The 21,649-nt window shown below is 40.0% G+C and overlaps 1 protein-coding gene across 1 annotated transcript in view; it reads right to left on the reverse strand.

Moving 5' to 3' along the window:
- The window catches only part of hip1rb (huntingtin interacting protein 1 related b), a 142,065-nt gene that overhangs the window by 63,683 nt on the left and 56,733 nt on the right, over positions 1–21,649 (reverse strand). Inside the window, exons 5-7 of the mRNA XM_072587407.1 lie at positions 19,081–19,161; positions 14,910–14,986; positions 8,257–8,318 (exon numbers count right to left, since the gene is read on the reverse strand). Of these exons, the coding sequence (XP_072443508.1) occupies positions 8,257–8,318; positions 14,910–14,986; positions 19,081–19,161 (220 nt within the window). The remainder of the gene's footprint in view (positions 1–8,256; positions 8,319–14,909; positions 14,987–19,080; positions 19,162–21,649) is intronic.

Below are 21,649 nucleotides of genomic sequence, written 5' to 3' on the forward strand. Positions count from 1 at the left end.
AACAACTCCAAAATGATTCAGAAACCAGATTAGATCCATGACTAATACCTCTTTAGTGTTGTTCAAGTAATGTTAGAACATTACGTGAATAACAATTGTGACATTCATTTGTCTTTCTAATCCTCTCCCATCCCATTCGATTAAGTTGCCAAGTTTTAAGATGTCTGTGACTACAGTTACTCTGCAACAGGAGTCAGCAAATAAAAAATGGCTGGTGTTGCACTTTTATGATGTTTATTATAGATTTCTTGCTCATTTGCTGCACCCTTTGTTGCAGCTGATCATATCAAATAAACTGGCTCTTTGGAAAGACATGCGTGGACTTTTGCTTCCTGGTCAGATGAACAGAGTTGGGACATTTTCTGGCTCCACAAATCCAATCCAGGCAAAAGTGGCCCAAGCGGTTGGATTCTTATTTCAAGATGTTGAAGAACCCTGAACATTGGGCAGGGTGATGCTGGAACAAGTATGATGGTTGCCAGCTGTGGAGCTGTACTGAACCAAAAGCAACTTTGCAGCATCAATATTTACAATCCTTCCCATTGCCCATGCCCCATTCATGCCAACCTATGCCATTTCATGTACTCCTACCATCTCCATAACCCCCTTTATTACTCTACGGCAACTCAGGCCAAACCATCACCCTGTGCCTTTATCACGTCAAGTGCAACATCGCTTTTTTAAAAACGCATTGATTAAAAAAAAATCAACATTGAAATTCCCTCAACTAATCTCTTATGAAAACAAACATTTTATTTGAGTTCTTTTGTTTTATACCATTCATAATTATCAAATCAGTGTCACCTCAGTAATAACATTACCTTGTAAATTCAGTCATGCAGCACAAGTCACACTGATAGACTCCGGCTTATGTCAATGGAATGAAGTAAAAAGCACTGATTATTTTTAAACCTTTCATTAAAATTTTGAATCTTATTATCAATTTTAACAATTCTTTGACTTCTTGATAGATCTTTAACACCTCGATGGTCTTTGCTTCACACGCACTGATATCTCGCAATCCCAAAGGGCACCTGAACACTCCCAAAAGCATCCTGGGACCATGTCCAAAAGGACAAGTTACCTTTCCAGTAGGGCAGCCTGGCTATTCAAACAAATCCACAAAGTTCAGATGTGCTGATTTAATGAGGCAGCTACCTCCAGAAACCAAGGATATGCAAGTTAGAATGTTCTGGACAAATTGGCAAGGCTGGATTCTGGGGAGTGGGACATTGGGATTCAGACCTGCAAAGGCATTTTCAAATCCAGGACACTCAGACAGAGGCTGGTTCCCTGCCTTTGAGGGTACAATGAAAAACTTGCCATTTATACTGAGCAGTAACCGGGTCTGACTGCTTAACAAGGGAACACAGACAAGAGATCAATGCTGGTTCAAACCAGCAAAGGCTAGCTACAGTCTTTAGATTAAGCCACAACACGATAAGATCAAGAATCATTTATGCGAAACAAACTTGTCCAGAGCCTTTTATCACACAGCTACACTGGGTGTATTTTTTTTAACCAAATGAATTTGGAGTTCCATGACATTTATACCTTTGCAAAGCCAGAAGTATTTTCTTGCTTGGAATGTACCCTTTCATGGGCAGCATTTACTGATTAGATTATGATTCTGTTATTTCTTCAGAATTATGTGAAATATATCTCCACTACTGTCATTTCTGCAGAACTCCAGTTGGAATAGTTTTGTTCTTAGTCAGTGAGTATTGCACTTCAAAACTTGTTCAACTGAAGGAAATGCTCAGAAATCTATCAAATACTGATTACTATCTACAATAATCATGGTATTGGCTGCCAAGACCAAATCAATTGATTTGCTTAAGGATCACATTTGTTGATGGAAGTTACATGGGGCATGTAGCATTGTACAAGGTAAAGTTATTGTAAGAGTTAAAGTTGGAGACTGTATTGCCGTATAGTTAGTAGACCACTTGGTTCATAGAGGGGACATTCCTGTATAACGTGTATCATTGGATGTGTCTCTTCATACATGCACAAAGGCTGAGCAGTAAAGTTTGGCTGTACAGGAGAACTGGCTTATCCTGAAACTGCAAAGACTATTCTCAGTAGGACGGTTCAAAGCCACTTTACAAAAGCCCTGTCTGTGACTGCATGTGTTTTTGAATCCTCAATCCTGGAGACCCTGCTGAGGAAGGTTGTTCCATTTAGGGACATGAAGATGGAAGGCAAAGGGAGACAGTGGTTGCATTGACCAGGTCATCATGGAGCAGACAAGTGAGATGTAGCAAGGATAGGTTGAACCAGTTTGTGGGTTTGTATCAGTCAGTGAATGTGTGGGCATGTAACATTTGGCAGGAAGTCAGGAAAATGGTGTTGAATGGAGAGTTGCAGTTGTGATGCACACAATCTCATTCAATTGACTGTCAACAAGGTGTTTGTGTATTGAATAGACAGGTGTACAGTACTGTGCTGCCAAGAATGATAAGGGAAGTCCTGAGGTCTGGAATATTGCAGCCGCCTCAATAGATCCTCCAAATTTTGGTGCGTAGGTTGTTTCTGCTTTTGACCTTTACCGGTTTGCTGCAATGAATCAGATTATGATCTTTTCTCAGCATTTGCCAATTGGAAAATGTATTGTGACAGTGAAATATGATGAATGAGTAAAATTGAAAGGTGTCAGGCAGGGCTAAGTGCAGCAGTTGCAAGTGATCTCTCAAATACTCGAGATTTCTTACAGTTCAGCATTTTGTGAAATAAACAACCAAGCTCACAAAGTCATACAATCACTCTCAAACCTCTCCTCAGGACCAGATGAAAGATTGCAGCATAGAAATGCTCACAACTCACTAACATCTGCTCAGGTAAGAGGAAAAAGACATTACTTTCTGCTGCTGTTCCTTCAAAACCAAAAATCACCTCTTTAGTCAGACTCTGACCACTGGACCTAAAGAAGAGTGAAACTTACATCGAGTGTTTCTCACGTCATTGCATTGTGTGCAGAAGTAAAAAGTAGCTTATGTGTGTAAGAATGCGCATTCTCATGCCAGGGAAATCAGCCTGGTTTCTCACTTTTTCTTGAAAGCATCCACCCGTGATCACAGAATTGGTTCTCATCTCTGAAGGCCTTCTTGATTGAATGACTCTCAAGCTTTAATATGTCAAGTAGGTTAGGGTTGGATGGGACACCCGAAGGCAGCAGCTGCCTGCGTGAACACGGGCTGGCAGAAGTCTACCTCTATCCATGTAGTCAGGTTTTGCATAACTAACTGCATTCAATTCAACAGAATTCATAGAACGTAGAACAATATAGCGCAGAACAGGCCCTTCGGCCCTCGATGTTGCGCCGACCTGTGAACTATTCTCAGCTCGTCCCCCTACACTATCCCATCACCATCCATGTGCTTATCTAAGGATTGTTTCAATCTCCCTAATGTGGCTGAGTTGACTACATTAGCAGGTAGGGCATTCCACACCCTTAACACTCTCTGTGTAAAGAACCTGCCTCTGACATTGGTCTTAAATCTATCACCCCTCAATTTGTAGTTATGCCCTCTCATACAAGCTGACATCATCCTCCTAGGAAAAAAGACTTTCACTGTCTACCCTATCTAATCCTCTGGTCATCTTGTATGTCTCTATCAAATCCCCTCTTAGCCTTCTTCTTTCATGAGAACAGACCCAAGTCTCTCAGCCTTTCCTCATAAGACCTTCCCTCCAGTCCAGGCAACATCCTGGTAAATCTCCTCTGCACCTTTTTCAATGCTTCCACATCCTTCGCGAAATATGGGGACCAGAACTGTACACAATAAATTCAAGACGAGACATTAAAGAACAAAAAAATTTTCAAAACTTTCATGGAATTGGAGAACAAACACAGCACAATGTATGAGTGAACAGTGTACAAATTTCAAATTGATACAAACGGATAGTCCAAATAACTTTATGTTCTAGACCATTTCACACTTAGCTGCGACATCCACCAATCAGCTTAGATTTTAGTAACTAGTCACTCCGAATTTTGAAATGTCAAGTTCAATAAATATTTAGAAATCGGAGGTAGAGTGCTCCAATTTCTTGAAAATAACTTTTTTTACTTTCCTGCAAAATTGTCATTTTAAACTGCAAGTCTTCAAAATACCCATCGGGATAACAGAATAAAATTAGAGTGCCACTAATAGACTTCCCCAGCAACTCCACCCACAGCGTCCAGATAATGAGGACATGTATAGAAGACAGGTGTCTGTGGGATTAGAATATTGCACATACAGTAAGTAGGTCTTTTAAATGTTCAGAGACTTTATTTGAAAAACACTGAAAGATAAGCTCAAAAAGATGGAGCACTCATTGATTAAAGTACGTTATCACTTTTTACTGAAGTCAGTAACTCGTACAAGGGCAACCTGCAGCACCTTATTTCAGGTTCTCATCTCTCTTACATTTCTCAGCAAAGATTTTGTGCATCGAGAGACAATCAGGTCAATTGCAGGAAGACTGATGGTCAATCTTGACACTGCACCATAGTAACAACAATTTCCATTCATATAACATTTTTAAAATGGAGAGACATTTCAAGATGGTTCATAATAGCATAATTAAACAAATATGGGCATTAGGAAAGTCAGTCAAAATCCTAGTTGATGAGATGAGCTTATAGGACAGTCTTAAGAAGGAGGTGGCTATTCAAAGGATTTGAGGAAGGGAACGCCAATGCAGAGATCATTCCAGAGTGGAATTGATACACAAAGATATAAATATTATTTTAAATCTTATTTAGGCTTTCTTGCTCCCTACCCCAGCAGAGGGATGATAGTAAAAACCAGTAATGCTTGGAAATGAACATACTGCTTGGACAAGAGTAACATTTTGAGGTATATGAACTGAACCAATAAGCATCATGGGAGGTTTTACGAATTCTCCCTTCTGGGCTTGTATACACAGCACAGGCATCAGCTATTATGGAATGTAACCATTTTAAAAATTAGTCAAATCCCTCTGGGATAAAACTATATTTGTGAATGCCACAAAACAGACAGCATTGCAATGACTGCTTGTTATACATACCACCCAATATTCAGTCCACTTGGAATGGATGGTCAAGTGATGTGTATAACAGATAGGGACCTCTATCTTGTTCTTGTGCCCAGAATGAATTTTCACCTTTTAACCTCTGATTACCTCCTAAAGGACAATCACCACCAGAAAGAAAAGCTGTAATGTTTCGTTCTGTGTACCTGACTGAAAGTTTAGTCCATTTCACAGTCAGGCACACAAAGAGTTTCAATGTTTACCCATCCCACTGTACAACTGCAAAACAAACCAGATTCATGTTTTCCTTTGTATGAACGAAGAATGCAGGCTCTCTCAATTTCAGATTCTGAACACAAGTCCAATTTAAACTACCTCATGTAACGGAGACAAATTTTCAAAGTGTAAAATTAGTGTTGAGTAATGGGAACATGGTAATCGGTGTGCACTCAAATAAAAGTCAAACAGCTTTGATAGCTGGCACAGGGAAACAGAGATGATGCAAAAAATATTGTCCAACATGTACACATTTAAACCCAAATGGTTTCACATTGCAAGCCGTGCTGCTTACTATCTGCTATTATATAGCGGCATACACTATTTTTCTTTCTCCCAGTGATCTCCTTGCCCTGACTGCATTGTCACTGCTGGAGTGCAGTTCCACATGCACCAGCAACTCCTGGTATCTCTCAAAGCTAGCCACCTTCATGTTTAAGCCTTGTTATTGATGAATAGGTCTATTCAACTTTGGTCTCCATTCAAATCCCCACATTCGGGCAGCACGGTGGCTCAGTGGTTAGCACTGCTGCCTCACAGCACCAGGACCAAGGTTCAATTCCAGCCTTGGGTGACTGTCTATTTGGAGTTTGCTCATTCTCCCTGTATCTGCATGGGTTCTTTCCCAGTGCTCCAGTTTCCTTGCACAGTCCAAAAATGTGCAGGTTAGATGGATTAGCCATGGGAAATGCAGGGTTACAGGGGATAGGGTAGGGGAGTGAGTTGGGGTGGGATGCTCTTCGGAGAGTCAGTGTGGACTCAATGAGCTGAATGGCCTGCTTCCACACTGTAGTAATTCTATGATTCTCATGTATTTGCCTGCTGGGTGTAACCATACAGTGACCAAGATTAGATATGTATCTAGTCACTTTTCCGCAATGCTTTATCTAAAAGCATCTCTGAACAGAGAAACTAGTTCCTTGTAGGTGTCTTGCTGAGATCCACCAACTCATCATATATAGTGATGGGACCTGAAAACTTTCTGTTCTGCATTAACACAGTGGTAAACAATATGCACTTTTTCTCATCAACTGATAGAGCAACCAGTCATGTTTAGATCTTGAATGAATATAGAAAGGATCAACAAGTAACTCTTTGGTGGTTTGTCCTGCCCACTCAGAATATGATAAAATTATCTCATCCCAGTCTAATGGGTCGAAAAGGTTACAAATCAAAGCTAATATAAACAGTTAAATGAACTTTTTAAAATTGTCTTATTCTAATGTGTATGCTATAAATTGGATCAGGAGCACTACACATAAAATTGGTTTAACAGAGAGATGGGAACCAGCATTGAGCATAAAAATGGTAAAAGGCTGTGCACAAAGGATTGAGAAAGACAGTTAGCACTAGAGTAAGGAATAGTAAGAAAGGATCAGAGTATGAGGGAATGCAGGAAGGTCTAAACTAGGTTTAGAGTGCATTTTTAAATGTCATCCTTGATGTAAGCTTCACTAGTCAGGCTAACATTAACTATCCATCTTGAGTTGGTAATGGTGGATAACCTTCTTGAAATACTGCAATCTGTGTGGTACAAGTTCACCAGGAGGGCTGACAGGGAAGGAGTTCCAGGAATTTGACCCAGCGACAGTAAAAGAACAGCAATAGCATTCCAAGTTAAGGTGGTATGCGAATTGAAGAGGTATTTGTATGCTGTGGAGTTTCCATATATCTGGTGCCCTGGTTTTTCTAGATGGTAGAGGTCAAGGGTTTGAAAGGTAATGTTGAAGGAGCTTTGGCGAATTGCATGTATGTAAACAAACAAAGTATGGTCAATACAGTTGACAATATAGGTGATGGAAAAGTGGGATTATAATCCTGTCACAGTAATGGACATAACAGTTGAAAACAGTCCAGGGCAGGGGAATACGCATTACTGCATACAAGATGTTCATGAACAATAGAGAAGGAAAGAATGAAGGAGGCATGGCGATATTTACTGAGTGTATATTATAGTGCTGAAGATAGAGGATATCCTGGAGAGGGCAAGGAAAGAATCAATTTGGTTAAAGCGAAGAAATGAGGGGAGGTGATTTTTCACTACTTGTTGTATTCCCTAGGCAAGTGGGGAAAGAATAAAGGAGCAAATATCTACAGAAGTTACAGAAAGGAAAAAAAAGCTCTTGAGTCGCCATGATGGGGATCCTTAATTAACCAAATATAGACTGGGACAGTAACAGAGTACATGGCAAAGATGGGGAAAGAGTATCTGAAATGTGTCTGTAAGAATATTCTTGACCAGTACATTTCTGACTCAATAAGAAAGGTAACATTGCTGGATCTGCTCCTTATTGAACGAAAGGCAGGTATACAGGGAGGGTCTCTGGAAGTCAGTACCACAACCACTGTTGCTTATATAGCTCAACAATTTTGTCTTTGCTGTACAGAATGCAAATTATATCAAAATTTTCAAAATACTCAAAACTAATTTGAACTATGAGAGTGACACACTTTAAGAGGAAATAGACTGGTGGAATGGTTACAATCTGGAATGCACTGTCTGATGCCGTGGTGGAGACAGATTCAAACCTGTCTTTCAAAAGGAAGTTAGTCAAGCATCTGAACAGAAAAACAATTTCCAAGTTGCAGGAAAAGTCAGATGTGGGAATTCTGGAGTTGTTGGCACGAGCAGCACAGACATGACCAACCAAATGGCCACTTCTGATGCTGTAACCTTTGTATGGATCTCCAATCCAATCCATGGCTTTACATGCAACTGGCTTTTGGATGGACAGTCACAGCTCCAGCTGACTAATGTAGATCAGCACAAGCAGGAACAGTCAAAAACAACAAGTAGCACATGCATATGAAGCACAAAAGCAGCTAGTTTTACTTCTGGCTGAAAGCTCAAACTAAGTGTACTTCTCTCACAAAATTTATGGAAACCCTTTTATTCAGCCTTCTTAGATGTAATTCTCTAAATTAACATTTTAGTCAAGGGGTGGACTAATAACGTCCAACTGATTAAAAACTTACCACTTTCAGCAACTTTCAGCTCGCAGTCCATATAATCAAACATTTCCACCGTAAGCTGGAAGCTGCAACAAAATGTTTTTTTCATTTTAATGTTGGGTCTGCAACAAAATAAATGCCAACTTTTCCATATGCATCTCATTATTCTTTATAACCAGGATCTCAACAAATTGCTGATTTCCTACAACAGAAAGAAGATGGTGGCCTGACCCATTGAATTCCCACAAAAATCAGGGCTTCATATCCACCTTCTTACACACCCACCCAGGGCCCATTCTCAATCATATTCTCACCCTCCCTCCCACACCCTTATCCATAGCTCGCATATAGCCCACTCCCATTTACCCATAACTACCGTCTCACTCACCCACTCACAAAAACCCTACCACACAACCTTCTCTTACATCCATCCAGTGATACCATCCACAGTCACCCAGCACACACAATCATCCCATACCCCACCCACTTATTATCCTAATAAAAATTCCAGTTTTGTAAGGAAAGCAACTGATCCTCTACGAAATAAAAAAATCAGCATCAGGTAATTGAGGCATTCCAACAATTCATCTAGGCAGACACGTAGACAGCAAAGTCTATTGATGCATTTTTTTTTCAGCTGAGGGGTAATACAGCCAGCGTATACCAACCTAAAAAGGACAATTCATGAGTGAAGAAGCTCACTAAATTTGTTAAGCTATCAGCTCAGAGAAAGCTGGCTCAATGGCCACTAGTATGGAGATCAGACAATAACCTCAACATTCAAGCCCTACATGAAACTTTCTTCACATTAGCATGATGTATGACCAGTCAATGTTTGGAGTAGGCCAATTTCACTTTGAGAGAATGAGGATGAGTGAATTCTACTGAGGACCACTTTTAAAATTATATTTGAAGAGTTTCATTTTTCCGTTTCCAACTTTCTCACCTCGTGTTCTCTCCTGAAATTTGCCAGTTTAGGTAAAGTGTAGCTTAACAGTGAGTTTGGTGTGTCGTGCTGTATTCATGGCCTTAATTTGCCTATTGGCTCTCATGCCTATTTAACAACATTTAAAGTAGGAAAGGAAAAGGAGAGCACTGCAGCCAAGGCCCTGTCCTACTGTCACCCAGTTGTACATGTGGATATAAAGCAGAGATCAATACATCATCATCAGAGCCTTAACTCCACCCCATCTCAGGCACAGAGGTTCATTTTGGCTTCCCCATTTCAGATATCAGCTTATTCAGCAAACAGCAGGAATCTAACACAAGTAAGACATGTGTTTCAATTTATTAACTACAGTTAATGTCTAGTCAAATCCTTGTTAATTTTGGGCAGTCACTGTAATAAAGGGGCAATAAGATGAAGACAAGCATTCAGCCATTACAGTCAGTTCCAGTATACTGAGCTCACCATACAGGTTACAAAGTACACTCACGAATACTACACACAAAAAATTCAAAAATGCAAGTCAAAAGTAAGCAGCATGCCTTTAGATCTTTCACACCTACAGAAATCTTGGGTTCCATTACAGACATTGCTTTAATCTGAATTGTTGGTTGAATTGGTGGACAGTAAATGCCATGGATAGTTTAGTATTTCAACACTTTATAGTCGTGGCCATGGAGAATGCAATGTCTCTGTAATCTGTTCTGCTTCAGCACTTAGGCTAGGGAAACCCCATTAACTGAAAATACAAGGAAGCTCACTGTTTTGTTGTTAAAAGCAGCTTCAATGGCAAGATCAGAGTCTTGGGTACATATTGCCATCAGGATGAGGAAACCATGTTTGTTTACAATATTTGCTGCAGTCAACTCAAAGATTGGACCTGCCTCCCATCAGCTGCACTCAATATAAATGTGATGGGACCTCCAACAGCAGGTGGCAGTATTGAGGAAGGGCATCGAGCAGGCATGCCAGACAGTACCTACAGACCCTTCCTGAAGAAAAGGGGGGTTTGTGTCAGGTAGAGGCCTCACATAGAGACTGATACGATTCTTTCATCAAGATACACACAACAGACTCACTTCAACACACATACTGCTTTTCATCTCATTTTAGTTTTGATTTCTCTTAATATTTATAAAGACCTGATGTTCACAGAATTATAGAATCCCTACACTGTGGAAGCAGGCTATTTGGCCCATTGAGTCCACACCAACCCTCCGAAGAGCATCTCACCCAGACACTCTCCCCTCCCATCCATTAAAAAGTATTACAGACACGGTCATTTTCCCCAGCAGAATTCATTGGTAAATTCAGCCATGATCTCTGTAGCAGGTCTTAGTTGCCATATTTGTGCCATATGTTTCAGCTGCTGTAAACAACTTCCAGTTTTTTTTAGATCCAACACCCAAAATTCCCAGCAGGCATCATAAAATTATGGAAAATTGGGTTGTTAGCAAGTTCATAATTAGTTTTTTTTAAATAATGGCAGCTGGAGGCCTGGCCAGGCTGGCTATAAACAGGTACAGGCTGTGGAGGTGGTCATCTCTGCCAATTGCCTGCTCCTCTTCTGTGGTTATGTACTTGGAGAGGGTGCACATGGTGTCCAAGAATGCTCTCTATGCTTTTAGAGAGAGGTAGGCACAGCCAGGGGGCAGAGTGCTTTAATTCCTCCTCCAATGCTTTTTTGATTTAATCCCTACCCTCCCCCTTCATTTTTTTCATATAAACATTGCCCATAAGAGGCTTTGTTCATTAATGCTTCACTCGCCATACGGGTGTTTTCCAGGTGGTGGAAAATATACAATAAAATTCTTGCACAACAGTGCCTTTTTACTGATTCGCTACACATTCACACACAGCCGCAGGTGATGTAGGGAAGATATAAGTACTATTGTTATGGTTCCTTTGGGTGTAGGGGAAAAGAAAAACAAAATGGCAGGTGGGCTGCCACTGGTTCCCACCCAATGTCTATATTGTCAAAGGCCAGTCAACTTTTCCATCCACTTGCACCAGATATTACAAAAGCACAGCAGGGAAAGCATGCCTCATTTCTAACATTAAAATTAACAGCCCCTCCCCAAGAACCCCCCAACCCCCACCCCCACCCCCACCTCCCTCCGCTGTATCTCACGTGGTTCTGTGTTATCTGACTACCTTCATTAATACTCTACATGGGATCAGCATTAGTTATCAACACAGACTGATCTTTTGGACTAAAGGTCAACTAAAAGATATATCTACAAAATTAAGAGGATCCTGGAGAAACAGAGTTTCAATCTCTGATTTCTCATAATCCACTTGTTGCTCAGTCAGAAGATCAAAGATTTAGGATTTCAATCATGAAAAGGGGAGAACTGGACATCATACATCCCATTTTAATTTGGGCTTGGCAACAGTTCAAGTATTTGGTTTTCCAATGCTATCAGTCTTCGAAGTGAACATGTCTTTTCCAGTGATACACACCGATGAATTTCCATGCACCTGCAATGTCAATATTCCTTTATTGTGTATGAGCATTACATTCCGGTCTGATAGTCATAATCTCAACATAGAATAATTATTGAATAGTAAGAAAACACCTGAAGTGTTAGAAACTGGATCTCAAAAAAGATTCACATCATAACACTAACCAACAAATTTTAGAACATATCAATAGCAGCACAAAGTGCAGGCTCAAGCAGTTGATGTTAATGAGGTAATTTGTCAGTTCACTCAAGCAGAAAATTGCATCCAGTTCTTTTTTAAGCTTACTTCCAAAAAAGCAATGCTCTATAGGGTGTACAAAAAAAAATGACAAAGATAATCCAAGACATTAATATCCTTTTTCTCTCATTTTTAACATGAATAAATAGGCTTCATAATTTTATGCTTGCCTTAACTTTTTCTATTTGCGTTGGAAATTAGCAGGAATTATGGACATTTGTGAAGATAATATACTCCATTAATATTCAAACTCTACTTTTACCAAAGTATACCTGGAATCCAAACCACCTGTTCTTACACAATACAAGTTGATGAATGTGGTGTTTGACTGAATTAAAGTCGCACTCAACTGCATAGCACAACTAGGCACAGATTCTCTTTTTGGTAGTCCACTGAAATAATGACATTTGTAGAAGTCATGCAAAAAATGTGCTGTGAGCATAGCACCATCCATACCAGCAATGGATACAGCCTACAAAGACAAACATACTTCTACTCAGCCACGGGTCTATATCATGAGTCCTATCCACTTAATTTTCCAATTTAAAAAAGGGTTATTTTGGTGTTCACATATACAGTGTGGCTTAGCTGGTACTTCTGAATCGGTAGGTACTCAAACCTGGTCATAGGGATTCACCTCACTCTGGGGCGCATTAGAGAAAGTACTATCCTTGAACTGAATCACTGCCAAGGCTCTGATTGTCTCTGATCATAATTCAGGCAGATATTAATTATCTCATGGTACAGCTTCAAGAGAACTATATAGTCTTCCCAGTGTCTATATCATTCCATCCTTTCCAACAAAAAAAAGATTAACTATTTATTCATTGCTTGTTCTTACTGTGGACTGGGTAATAATCATTACATTTCAAAATAAATGATTAATGAAGTATATTACAATCTGTCAAGAACAATTACTTTTTAAAGAGATGTAAACTTCAGGGACCAACTAGAAAGATCACATGACAATTTCAAGGTTTTAAAATTTACAGTAACAAACTAAAAGCAATGTTATCTTAGAAGCAGCTTGTATTCTGAACTACAGGGTGGCACGGTCACTCAGTGGTTAGCACTGCTGCCTCACAGCACCAGGGACCAGTGTTCGATTCCAGCCTTGGCCAACTGTCTGTGTGGAGTTTGCACATTCTCCCTGTGTCTGTGTGGGTTTGCTCCAGTTTCCTCCCACAGTCCAAAGACATGCAGGTTAGGTGAATTGGCCATGCTAAATTGCCCATTGTGTTCAGGGGTGTGTAGATTAGGTGCATTAGTCATTGGTAAATGTAGAGTAATAGGGTAGGGGAATGGATCTGGGTGGGTTATTCTTCAGAGGGTAGGTGTGGACTTATTGGGCAAATGGCCTGTTTCCACACTGTAGGGATTTTATAGATAGGTTTCTGTTGTTTAACTTTGTAAATAATGAACAATCCCTGCCCTTGGTTCTTTTTAGATATCCCTTAAATAGGCACCTAATTATCCTGGAGCCAGTCCAAAGTAATTCTCCGCTGCTGGCCCGCTTCTGTTATCTCTTCCTGCTAACTCCCACTATAAGGGTCATACTGGACACTCTTCCTCTTTCATCTTGAGGGAGTGTATCTTCCAGTGTCTTGTAAATCCTCACAAACTCAGTCACTTCATTCTGAGTGCAAGATCTAACCCATGTTTTGCCTCATGGAAAATAAAGTCAGCATTTTCTTTGCTTCAGATGCAGGATGGACTACTTCAACTTCCCACTCTCACTCAGGTTCTTGGAGATTGACTTGGGTCTGTGAGGTTCAGCGAGGAAATTCTTCCCTTCGCAAACCCTATTTCCATGGCAATGTAAATCACATGGGCATTTATCAGACAGACATACAAATAAACTATTCTCTAGACACGTAACTCTGTTCTAGGTGGGACTTAAATTATTATGTTTAAACTGTATTTTTTAAAACCTGACATTCCTAACACTTCCTGCATGATTTAGAGACCAACACTCCACTCACAGAGAGTACAGATGTTCATGCTATTGTCCATGGCTTTGAACATTTTGCACTTTCTCTGCAGTCCCCAGATCTGGGCTCCTCTTGTGCCATAGCAACCATGCCACCCAGATATGCCATTAGGCAGAGTTTGGAGGTCACGTGACTTCCTTTATTCCATCTTAAACTGAAGAAACAGTCTGAAATCGTAAAAATTTCATGAACTTTATTTTTACAGTCAGTCTTTTGAAAAGCTTAAGGAAGTATTTAGAGAGCTTTGAGACCAATTGATAAGGTAACAGGATTCATGATGCAACCTCTAATAGAAACGCCCACTTCAATCAGAGAAATAACCCAGCCAGGTTTTTGGAATAGAATCTTAGTTTTGAAACAGCCTGCCACTCAACACAGTTAGTACTGTTTCAGCTATTATCTTCAAATGCAATCAAATGGATTTAATCATGGAAATACAAAATGGAACAGCCATGTATACAAAGCAGAGGAGAAGAAAATACAGTTAGGCTCAAGACTAAATGAAAGAGGGTTATATCTGTATCTTTTCCATATTTCCTCACAAACCTAGTTGTGGAGCAGCACTGGGAGCATCTGTTTGTCCTTCTAGTTAACAAGTCCTGTACAGACAAACTCTCTTACTTTTAAAAAAACAACAAGAGTCATTGCAAGGTCAGAAACTAATCTCAGGATTTATTAAACCTTAATAAATCATCCAAAATCCACTCATCCAGGATATTACTGAAACCACTTAATGAGAGCTTAATCACGTAATTAAATCTGAGAATTAGCAAAACAGATTAACTGGGTTGGAGTTAAAAATAACAAATCAGTCATGCATCAAATTTGCAAAAATACTCCCTCAAGAAAATCTGGGTCAGGTATTCATGGCTGATGAGGATTCTCATGTTTCTTGGTTACTTCACACAGAAAAATAATGATTCTCTGAAATCAGAACAGACTTGAAAATCCAGGAAGGATTGAGTTATCCTCTGAACATCCTCTGAACAAAGTATCAAAAGTAGAAGATCTGAATTCTGTGCTTTGGTCAGACTTACATGTTGTTTACATCTGTGCCTGAAGCTTTATCCAATACTTCATCAGTTACCTCCAGATTCGGGGGGAACTCAGAATGCTGCAAAACACCAAGGCAGGAGGGAAAAATGTGATCAGAAAAACTCCTCATTCGAGTGTTACTCTTCACTGAGTAGTTACCATTCAATAAAATGGAAACATGTTCCTTTTTCCCTTACTAAATTAAATTTAAGGTAACTCTACCTAAGGAAAATCTCCATCAGCTCTGCCTATTGCATTTCTCAATGTCTTTCACGATTAACATTTCATAAGTTAAGTCGTCGCCTTAATAGTTACAACCCGTTATTTTTTTAAATCATTCATGAGATGAGGGCATCGCTGGTTGGGCCAGCAGTTATTGCGAAGAGGGCAGTTAAGAGTCAACCAAATTGCTGTGGGTCTGGAGTCACATGTAGGCTAGACCAGGTAAGGATGGCAGTTTTCCTTCTCTGAAAGACATTAGTGAACCAGATGGGTTTTTACAACATTCAGCAATGGATTCATAATTTCAGATATTTATTGAATTTACTCAAATTCCACCATCTGCTATGATGGGATTCGAAACAGGTCCTCAGAACAGCAGATGGCAGAATCTAAATTTAAAGAATCCTTGATTTAGTCACTAAATGTTATTAAAGCTACAGCAGTCTGTACACAGCCTCACGATTTATCACATTACTGCACCAATTTATTTGAAAGCATTAATACTGTCCTTTCAGCTAAAACTCAATCATTGAACTTCTGTTTGGTTTCTTTTGAAATACTTAATTGGGGAACCACTAGATACATGATTATATCTGAAAGTGTTTGTTCTACAATCATGCATTTGACCAAAGTTGGAATTATCAGCACCATAAAAATTATATATAAAGCACCATAGCTTAAAGGTGCAGCTCAAGAATTCAAGGTACCAATTTTTCACCTGGGATTGTCACAAGTTGAAATCCCAAAGGTCATTGTACAAATTTCCTCAGATAGTATGGGAACTTGAAGTAATCCCCACAACTATTTCAGAGGACACTAGAGATGCTCGTTGTTAAATGATATGTTGTCTGTTTTATCCATTAGATAACATACCAACACTACTACTGGACCATCAGGAAACCAGGAGATATATGGAAAGAAATAAAAGACAGTTATTGCACTCCAGCACCAGCTGCTGACAGCTGTTCTTGAAATGCCAAGGAATGCTTAAATGCTGAGTAATCCTAAACTGTTCCAACATTTGGCACTTGGCTACTGCACATCTAATCAGACAGTGCAAATTCACCTCTAACCTAGCTCACTGGATAACTGATCTGCATTTTCAGCTTCGCTTTTACAGCATATCGATTTTCTTTCGAGATTGTGTTAAGCTCTTCTAATCATCATTAATCACTTAACAGAATAATCCCATTTGGCAACTCAAGAAAGTGCAAGACAGTCCGTTGAATTTTATGTAGCTACTGCATGGACAGCTGCTGACGCAATTTCAGCTCTATGTTCAATATAAATGATGCCACGGAGAACTAGAAATGATCAGTCAGCACACTCCACTTCAAAATAAAGGGATAAATATGTGGGGTTGTTAAATTTTTCAACAACATTCTACTGTAGCTTAAACAATGGGCAGGATTCCCATTGATTTTCAGCAGCCACTGAGGGTGTGTGGGTTCAGGTAAGAAGGAAATCAGTCCTTTTCTTTGCAATGTGCTTTCACTGTTGAATGAACTTGAGACACTGTCTGTCTGGAATTGCACATATAACAAAATATCATGTGAAAGAGGTACAGAAGACTGACCAATGTCTATGGAATCAAAAGTCAGTAATTTTAGCTGAGGAATGGAAAAAAAAAAAAAAATCCACTCTGAAGGGAACAATTGAGGATTACTCATGACTGATTTTGGGGCTAGATTAGAGTGGTGCTGGAAAAGCACATCAGGGTCAGGCAGCATCCGAGGAGCAGGAAAATCGACGTTTCGGGCAAAAGCCCTTCATCAGGAATACAGGCAGGGTGCCTGCAGTGGAGAAATAAATGAGAGGGGGTGGGGGTGGGGGTGGGGGTGGGGTGAAAGTAGCATAGAGTACAATAGGTGAATGGGGGTGAATAGGTGATAGGTCAGAGAGGAGGGTGGAGTGGACAGGTGGAAAGGAAGATAGGCAGGTAGTACAGATCATGAGGGTGGTGCTGAGGTGGAAGGCTGGAGTTGGGGTGAGGTGGGGGAAGAGGAAATGAGGAAACTGGTGAAACTCACATTGATGCCCTGGGGCTGAAGTGTTCCGAGGCAGAAGATGAGGCGTTCTTCCTCCAGGTGTCGGGTGGTGAGGGAGACGGTGGAGGAGGCCCAGGACCTGCATGTCCTCAGCAGAGTGGGAGGGGAAGTTGAAATAGTGGGCCACGGGGCGGTGAGGTTGATTGGTGCGGGTGTCCCGGACATGTTCCCTAAAGTGCTCTGCGAGGAGGCATCCACTCTCCCCAATAGAGAGGAAACCGCATTGGGAGCGACGGATACAATAAATTATATTGGTGGATGTGCAGGTGAAACTTTGATGGATGTGGAAGGCTTCTTTGGGGCCTTGGATGATGGTGAGGGAGGAGGTGTGGGCACAGGGTTTGCAATTTCTGCGGTGGCAAGGGAGGGTGCCAGGAAGGGAGGGTGGGTTGTTGGTGAGCATGGACCTGACCAGGTAGTCACGGAGGGAACGGTCTTTGCAGAAAGCGGAAATGGGTGGGGAGTGAAATATATCCCTGGTGGTGGGGTCTGTTTGGAGGTGGTGGAAATGTCGTTGGATGATGTGGTTAACTCACTCAGATTCAAGAGACATGGTAAGGTTGTAAAATAAATCCAATTTAGGTGAAGACAAAACCCAATATGTTTCCAATTGTCATTAAAATAAATACTTCTTAAAAACTGTTCCAGTAATAAGAGAAACCCCTATAAATGTCAGCCTTGGCTCAATGATATCTCAGCCTTGTCTTTGTGAGGAGGTGTGTTCCAGTGATTTGAGTATGTAATCCAGACTCACTCCTCAGTGCAGTATTTACAAACAGGTCATACAAACAGAGATACTATCATTCATAACAACACAGGAACAGGAGGAGGCCACTCAGCCCACTGTGTCTGCCCTGCCATTCTATACATTCATAGCTGATCAAAAACTTCAATGCCTTTTACTCACCCATCCCGATAGCCCTGTATACCATTAGTAATTGGAAATATATCTGTCTACACCTTATACATGCCCAAAGTTTGAACCTCCACAGCCATCCGTGATACAGAAGTCAAAAAGGTTCACAACTGTCTGATTAAAAACATGTCTCCTCATTCTTAGACCTAAGTGGCCTCCCCCTTATTTTAAAATTGTGTCCCCTGGTTCTGGGGAAACATCTTACCTACAGCTACTCTGTCTGTCCCTTTGTAGATTTCAATGAGATCACCTCTCAGACTTTCAAATGCCAGAAAAAACAGGCCCAGTTTATCCAAATAAAAGTCAAAAGAACTGCAGCTACTAATAATCAGAGACAAAAATAGAAATTGCTGGAAAAGCTCAACAGGTCTGGTAGCATCTGTGGAGAGAAATCAGAGTTAATATTTCAGGTCGAAATGCTAAGCTGAGCTTTTCCAGCAATTTCTATTTTTCTCTCCAGTTTATCCAATCTCTCTTGTGAAGGAGAATGACCAGAAGATTCTGCACTCTGTTTATAGATTTACAAAACCTCTTTCTTCTTACCAATTTGTTTTTTGCAATAATGAACAGTGTAATTTATTTTATATTCATTACTTATTCTTGACAATCAATTTTTAAAGGATACCAAATTAAACGTTCACACTTCATAGGGATTCAACTGACAAGGTACTAACTGGCTTCCAATAGTTAATTACAGAAACCAATGTTTTCTGTCAATTACATATGAACAATTACGTTTCAAAAGTCATTTGTTGTCTGTAAAGTGTAGGGAGTACTTTGGAAATGAAACTTTTTTTTCTTATTTCTGACTGAATCTGTGAACATCTTGTTTTGCTTTATGTGGGTAACGAAACATATTTTAGACACATTAACCCCAATGTGAGAGGCATACGAGACATTAGCTTTAATAGAAAGTGTCCACTTGGATAATCCCACAAAAATATATCAAATCAACCAAGTCATCCAATAGTACAATGTAGAAAATACCTTTTTATGAAAATCCATCTTGGTGCTGAGAAGTTTGACATAGACACTTGCTAACTGCCCATACCGATCATGCATATGGCCCTAGAGAGGAAGATTTTAGCAAAAGTTTAATCACAAAATAAAAGATATAACCCTGAAAGGCATGTATGTCCAATAGCACTTTTACAAAATAGTGAAAACATCAAGAAAATATTAAATGCATATTGTTATGATCCCAGCTGATGGCAATGTTGGACAAGTCAGATCTGAGAGTGAAACCTGGCTTGATAGATCATAACTTTATTAATTTTTGCAGATTTTTACTGTGGTGGTTAGTCACTGAAACGTATGCACACAAAGCTACAAATATTTGTCAACAAAAGGCCAAAGATATTATATATGTACATAAATAGCTGAAGATGGTTTAGAAAGACTAACTTAAACACCAAAGCAAAGTTTCAACTTGTTTCTCAGTAATATCCCTTACAGATACTCAACACCAGTAATGTATCACTCCTATCTGAACTCATTCATTTACTTTCTCAACTAACTCTTTCCAGTGCTTCTTCTTGAACTGCTGAGAAAGTTTTATAACTTCTGGCCTCAACTTTCTTTCAGTTCAAATAACTCCAAAACTTCTGTAAAACCTCTCAGAGTTTAGAGGCTTCATAAATTAACACTCTACTGCTATAAAAGGAAACCACTCACCTGAATTGAACTCTTGATTCTGCTGGTCTGAAAGCAAAATTAAACGAATCCCTTGGTCTGTCTTTTTTACCTGTTTTAATCTCAGCATCATAAACATTTCCTCAATAAATATTAGGCATCCTGCAAGGCACTTGACTGAATCACATGCTTTCTTAAAAATAGTACATATAAGTCACTGTTCAAAATAACTTTAATGATGTCTTGAAAAACGTTAAGATAGTTTTTAAAAACTATCTTCAAATATCTTCATCGAACTGAAACAACAATCTATTAGTTTCTATTTTAAAAATTCAAATTTACAGATGATAATATTATAAACATTTATCATATTATCTAGTATCATCTGTCTACTAATTTACTCATTTGTGACCACTAGTTGCTAATGAAATCAAGAGGTTTGACTCGTGATTTTTTTTTCTCTGCTTGAACATTGACATCTCAGCCTTGAATAATTGTACCATTATGCAAAAGTGAGGACTGCAGATGCTGGAGATCAGAGTCAAGATTAGAGTGGTACTAGAAAAGCCCTGATGAAGGGCTTTTGCCCAAAATGTTGATTTTCCTGCTCCTCAGATGCTGCCTGACCTGCTATGCTTTTCCAACACCATTCCAATCTATGCCACGGTGCAAAGGAAATGAACACAGTTATTAGTGTTAAACTTTTACTTGTTTCCATTTTGATGAAAAAGTGAGGTGAGAGTGACAGCTCTCGACATCAAGGCAGCATTCAACCAAATGTGGCATCAAGGAGCCCTAGCAAAATTGGAATCATTGAGCATCAGAGGGTAAACTCTCCACTGGTTGGAGTCGTACCTGGCATATAGGAAGATGGTTATGGTTGTCGGACGTCCGTCATCTCAGATCCAGGACGTCTCTGCAGCGGCTCCTCAGTGTAGTGTCCTAGGCCCAACATCTTCAGCTGCTTCATCAATGACATTCCGTCCTTCATAAGGTCAGAAATGGGAACTCTCGACAACGATTGCACAATATTCAGCACCATTCGCGACTCCTTAAATACTGAAGCAGTCCATGTTCAAATGCAACACATTCTGGTCAATATCCAGAACAAGTGGCATGTAATATTTGTGCTACACAAATGACCATCTTCAATAGGAGACAGTCTAACTATCGTCCTTGACATGCAATGGTGTTCCCATCATTGAATCATCTCAACACCACGAACATCCTGCGGGAGTTACCATTGACCAGAAACTCAACTGGACTTGACACAGAAATGCAGTGGCTACAAGAGCAAATCAGAGGCCAGGAAGGCTTCAGCAAGTAACTCACCTCCTGAATCCCCAAAGCCTGTTCACCATCAACAAAGCACAAGTCAGGAGTGTGATGAAAAGCTCCCCAGTTGCTTGGATGAATGTAGCTCCAACAACACTTAAGAAGCTTGACAGCATCCAAGACAAAGCAGCCCATTTGATTGGCATCATATTCACAAGCAATCCACCATCTACACACCGACACTTAGTAGAAGAAGTATGTATCAACTACAAGATGCACTGCAGGAATTCACTAAAGATTCTTCGACAACACCTTCCAAACCTATGACCATTTCCATTTAGAAGGACAAGGGCAGCAGATACATAGGAACATCACTGTTTGCAAGATCCCCTCCAAGCCGCTCATGATCCTGACTTCGAAGTAGAACGCCATTCCTTCACGATCACTGAGGCAAGATCCTGGAATTCCCTTCCTAAGGGCATTGTGGGTCAACCTAGAGCAGGTGAACTGCAGTGGTTCAAGAAATCAGCTCACCACCGCCTTCTCATGGGCAACTAGAGACAGACAATAAATGGTATCACAGCCAGCGATATCCACGTTCCATAAATGAACTTTTAAAAACTATGTCTGGAAATGTAATCTTACGTGT

This window comes from Chiloscyllium punctatum, chromosome 17, assembly GCF_047496795.1.
Source record: "Chiloscyllium punctatum isolate Juve2018m chromosome 17, sChiPun1.3, whole genome shotgun sequence".
NCBI classification, from domain to species: Eukaryota; Metazoa; Chordata; class Chondrichthyes; order Orectolobiformes; family Hemiscylliidae; genus Chiloscyllium; species Chiloscyllium punctatum.